The sequence below is a fragment of the Salmo salar genome, chromosome ssa14, assembly GCF_905237065.1.
Source record: "Salmo salar chromosome ssa14, Ssal_v3.1, whole genome shotgun sequence".
In the NCBI taxonomy this organism is placed as follows: domain Eukaryota; kingdom Metazoa; phylum Chordata; class Actinopteri; order Salmoniformes; family Salmonidae; genus Salmo; species Salmo salar.
Genome location: NC_059455.1, coordinates 38,450,728 through 38,455,727, shown reverse-complemented (window position 1 = coordinate 38,455,727; position 5,000 = coordinate 38,450,728). Strand labels below are relative to the sequence as shown.

Here is a 5,000-nt window from a genome sequence, read left to right as displayed (position 1 = left end):
AGAAGGAGAGAGAGGGAGAGAGAGAGAGAGAGAGAGAGAGAGAGAGAGAGAGAGGGTATACAGTAAATATAGAATAGGAGAGAGAAGGAGAGAGAGGGAGAGAGAGAGAGGGTATACAGTAAATATAGAATAGGAGAGAGAAGGAGAGAGAGGGAGAGAGAGAGAGGGTATACAGTAAATATAGAATAGGAGAGAAAGGGAGAGAGAGGGAGAGAGAGAGAGAGAGGGTATCCAGTAAATATAGAATAGGAGAGAGAAGGAGAGGGAGTGGGAGAAAGAGAGAGAGAGAGAGAGAGGGTATACAGTAAATATAGAATGGGAGGGAAGAGGCAGTGAGGGTCAATTGGGTAAACCTTCAAATGAAAGGCTCCTAAGGAATACTTGGGAGTGGGTGATAGGAGATACAGAGACTGTAAATCAGTGGAGGGTTAGGCTAAAGGCCCATCTTGGGGAATGTGAATTAGAGGAAGTAAAAGGATGAAGAGAAGTCCAGGAGTGAGAGAGGAGAGACGCAGGGGGATGACAGCACATTACTCAGGAGACATTGGAAAGGAAGAGGGTGAAGAACGAGAGGGAGGAGAGTAATGGGATGTCAATCGAGAGGGGAAAGCAAGAGGGGAAATGAGAGTGAGTTTTTATGGGTGTATATGTGTGTGTGTGTGTGTGTGTAGAGACTGTTAGACGTGTGCATGTGTTTGTGTATATGTGTGTAGAGAGTGTTCGACATGTGCATGTGTTTGTGTATATGTGTGTGTGTGTGTGTGTGTGTGTGTGTGTGTGTGTGTGTGTGTGTGTGTGTGTGTGTAGAGAGTGTTAGAAGTGTGTGTGTGTATATGTGTGTATATGTGTGTGTGTGTGTGTGTGTGTGTGTGTGTGTGTGTGTGTGTGTGTGTGTGTGTGTGTGTGTGTGTGTGTGTGTGTGTGTGTGTGTGTGTGTGTGTGTGTGTGTTAGGGCCGGGACGACACCAGTATGGCGATACTCATTAGTATCGTGGCCAGGAAACAAAGCAGGAAGTGGATTTTCCTAGTTATAGCACACAATATTTTACATACAGCAGCTTTTAAAAGGACCTGCTTTGTGTTTTCATTTTTGCCATGGAAATAAAAATATTGCGACACTGGTATCGTCACAGCCCTAGTGTGTGTGTGTGTGTGTGTGTGTGTGTGTGTGAGAGAGAGAGAGAGTGTTAGTCTGCGTCTGTGTGTGTTGTGTGTGTTGCGTGTGTTCCTTACTCTGCAGGCAGTCGGCATTTAGCAGGTCCTGACACTTGTCGTGACATTTGACCCCACACTCGGAGCACCTCATGCCCTGGCGGGCGATGCCCCACAGCAGCCCCTCACACTCATAGCAGTAGGTGGGCGTGGTGGCCGTCCACACCTCAAAGTTATGGGGCGTGGTGCAGGAGATGGGGTAGATCAGAGCCTGTAGGGTCTTCTTATAAACGTGACTTTTCTACAGAAAGAGAGGAGGGGGAGGAAGGAGAGAGAGAGAGAGAGAGAGAGAGAGAGAGAGAGAGAGAGAGAGAGAGAGAGAGAGAGAGAGAGAGAGATAGTATTAATTATACATGCATACTGCCTGACAAAAGCAGCTAGCTGATAAAAACGTCAGTTGTTTAATAAATCAATTGCACCCCAGCAATATAATGTGGTCGGATAGATCTCTTCTAAGTGTTAAGCTCCGCCAGTGGAAATGACCCCTTAGGATAATACTAATGAAGTTGACTGAAATGAGAATTGAACTGAATGGATATTTATAGCTGTGCTGAGACAGGCTGTGGTCATAGGTCAGAGGTCATGTGACCCACCAGGTCCTCGTTGCCGAGGGTGCTGCAGGCCATCGCTGTGGTGATCCCAGCCTTCCGAGCGTTCTGAGAGGCCATAGACTGAAGAGAGAGGGAGAAAGGGAGAGAGATAGATAGAGAGACAGAGAAAGAGAGAGAACGAGAGAGAGCGAGAGAGAGAGCAATGAAGAGAGAGAGAGAGAAATAGAGAGAGATCGAGATAAAGAGAAAAAGAGAGAGATAGAGAGAGAGAGACAGAGAAAGAGAGAACGAGAGAGAGCGAGAGAGAGAGAGAGAGCAATGAAGAGAGAGAGAAATAGAGAGAGAGAAAGATAAAGAGAAAAAGAGAGCGAGAGAGAGAGATAAAGAGAGAGAGAGAGATATAGAGAGATAAAGAGAGAGATGACAGAGAGAGAGAGAGAGAGACAAAGATATATATATATATATATAGAGAGAGAGATATATAGAGAGAGAAAGAGAGAGAGATAAAGAGAGAGAGAGAGATAGAGAAAACAAAACTACATTGCTTATTGGGAAACACAAGCACAAACACAAAGCAAAATGCAGTGCTATCTGGCCCTAAATCGACAGTACACTGTGGCTAACTATTTGACCATGGTTACTGATCAAAACCTTAGAAAAACCTTGACAAAGTACAGGCTCAGTGAGCACCGCCTTGTCATTGAGAAGTGTAGACACAGGAAAACCTGGCTCCCTGTAGAGGAAAGTCTGTACAATCACTGCACAACAGCAGAACCTGAGACAGAGCTGCATTACCTGACAAAATGTGAAATATATAAAACAATTAGAAAGTGTCATTTTCCCAAATTTGAAACCCGTATTCAAGGTTATTCAAAGACCTCTCTGATGAGGATAGGCTACCCGTCCTGTTGGGGGAGGACGCAGAGAGCTGTGGGTTGGCAGCGCACCACATTGCTGCCTGCCATAAGTTGAGGGACAGTGTCTGATAGACCAATCAACCTGCACATGTCCTCTACTGTATGCTTATTGTTATTGTTGAATGTATGGTTATTTTGGTGTTACTGTTGTCCCGGTGACAATTTTGATTCTCTTTTTTTTTTTAAATAAGCTTTGGCAATATGTACATTGTTACATCATGCCAATAAAGCAAATTGAATTGAATTGATATAGAGAGAGAGAGAGAGAGAGAGAGAGAGAGAGAGAGACATGAATATGAGCCTTGGTAATTGAAGTATGGGCATTACAACTACAAGAGAGCTTCAAGTGTTTTGGTGCTACACCAGCAGACTGGTCCAGGTACTCACCATGGCCTGTAACTGCATGATGGGAGGAGAGAGACAAGGGGTGGGGGAAAGGGAACATATATGTTAATAAACAAGCACCATATCAGAATTTCTAATAGAATATTGATTTATACTCATGTATCATAAATGTTGATATAAGATACAGAAGAAACTGGAAGGGGGGCAGATGTAAAAAAGTGTGTGTATGTGTGTGTCTATATTTTGTGTGTGTTTGTGTGTGAGTCAGTTTTGTGTGTATGTCTATTTTGTGTGTGTGTGTGAGTCAGTTTTGTGTGTGTGGGTGTGTGTGTCTATTTTGTGCATGTGTGTGTGTCTATTTTGTGTGTGTGTGAGTGTGTGTGTGTGTCTATTTTGTGTGTGAGTCAGTTTTGTGTGTGTGTGAGTCTGTTTTGTGTGTGTCTCTATTTTGTGTGTGTGTGTAGAGTCTGTTGTGTGTGTGTGTGTAGAGTCTGTTGTGTGTGTGTATTTTGTGTGTATGTAGAGTCTGTTGTGTGTGTGTATTTTGTGTGTGTGTAGAGTCTGTTGTGTGTGTGTGTGTATTTTGTGTGTGTGTAGAGTCTGTTGTGTGTGTGTGTATTTTGTGTGTGTGTAGAGTCTGTTGTGTGTGTGTGTAGAGTCTGTTGTGTGTGTGTAGAGTCTGTTGTGTGTGTGTGTAGAGTCTGTTTTGTGTGTGTGTGTAGAGTCTGTTGTGTGTGTGTGTAGAGTCTGTTGTGAGTGTGTGTAGAGTCTGTTGTGTGTGTGTGTGTAGAGTCTGTTGTGTGTGTGTAGAGTCTGTTGTGTGTGTGTGTAGAGTCTGTTTTGTGTGTGTGTGTAGAGTCTGTTGTGTGTGTGTAGAGTCTGTTGTGTGTGTGTGTAGAGTCTGTTGTGTGTGTGTGTGTATTTTGTGTGTGTGTAGAGTCTGTTGTGTGTGTGTGTAGAGTCTGTTGTGTGTGTGTGTGTATTTTGTGTGTGTATTTTGTGTGTGTGTGTAGAGTCTGTTGTGTGTGTGTGTGTGTGTGTGTGTATTTTGTGTGTGTGATAATGTTCTCTGACATGATCTACTGTGACCTCAAACAGCTCCTAGGTTTTAATGTATTCTGCTCTCTCCCCCAATTTACATACGGCCGTCTTATTCACTGTCTGTCAGCAATTCACCTACACGACTCAGGCAGAGGGGGCCTCAGTGAGAGCCATGGCTATAGACTTCCTGTCACAACATCCACTGGAGAATGGTAATCCCTCATTTTCTGTGTGTGTGTGTGTGTGTTTGTGTGTGTGTGTGTTTATGTGTGTGTGTGTGTGTGTGTGGTCTCCTACCAGGTCTTTGACCAGGCAGGGCCCTTTCTTCTTGCGCAGATCAGGCATGCTGTCGATGCTGTACAGAACCTCTCCCACCCTGAGCAGGTAAAATCATCATACTGTTAAACACACCTGAGACAGCTCAGATACTGTATCTCAGAAATATATATATATATATATACAGTATATACTCATAAGGAAGTTTAGACTCTTTTGTTGAAGTGAACTGATGACACGTACTCCACATGTATTATGGCTGTTTACTTTGTAAATCTGGATAATCTAACAACTGTCCTCTCCAGTCCGTGTCTATTCTATTCATTAAGCCCTCGAGAGGGTGGTCACTTCCTGGCCACTGAAATATATATCCCAGGTGACCAGGGAGACCCAAGGACTCATTGGCAGTTTCATTACAAATTTCTATGCATGAAATCCTCCACCTGAATGAATGGGCAACCAGATGTGTATTTGGCTTACTGACAGTGCAGTTAATGGGCTGGTTACTCTGTATGCAGCAGCGGTCACACTAATATAAGGTCTGCCTCATTTACAAATGAGCTGCCAGTCCACTCAGGGCACCCAGCCAACCGGTCAATACTCACTGGACTGGGGCCAGTGGAGGAAACACTATCTGAGACAGGCTCTCTTTTAAGAA

The 5,000-nt window shown here is 44.0% G+C and overlaps 1 protein-coding gene across 1 annotated transcript in view; it reads right to left on the bottom strand.

Moving 5' to 3' along the window:
• Positions 1-5,000, bottom strand: part of LOC106569526 (protein unc-13 homolog A) — a 123,822-nt gene that overhangs the window by 52,191 nt on the left and 66,631 nt on the right. The window contains 4 exon segments of the mRNA XM_014140967.2: positions 1,234-1,453; positions 1,806-1,883; positions 3,068-3,079; positions 4,364-4,442. Of these exon segments, the coding sequence (XP_013996442.2) occupies positions 1,234-1,453; positions 1,806-1,883; positions 3,068-3,079; positions 4,364-4,442 (389 nt within the window).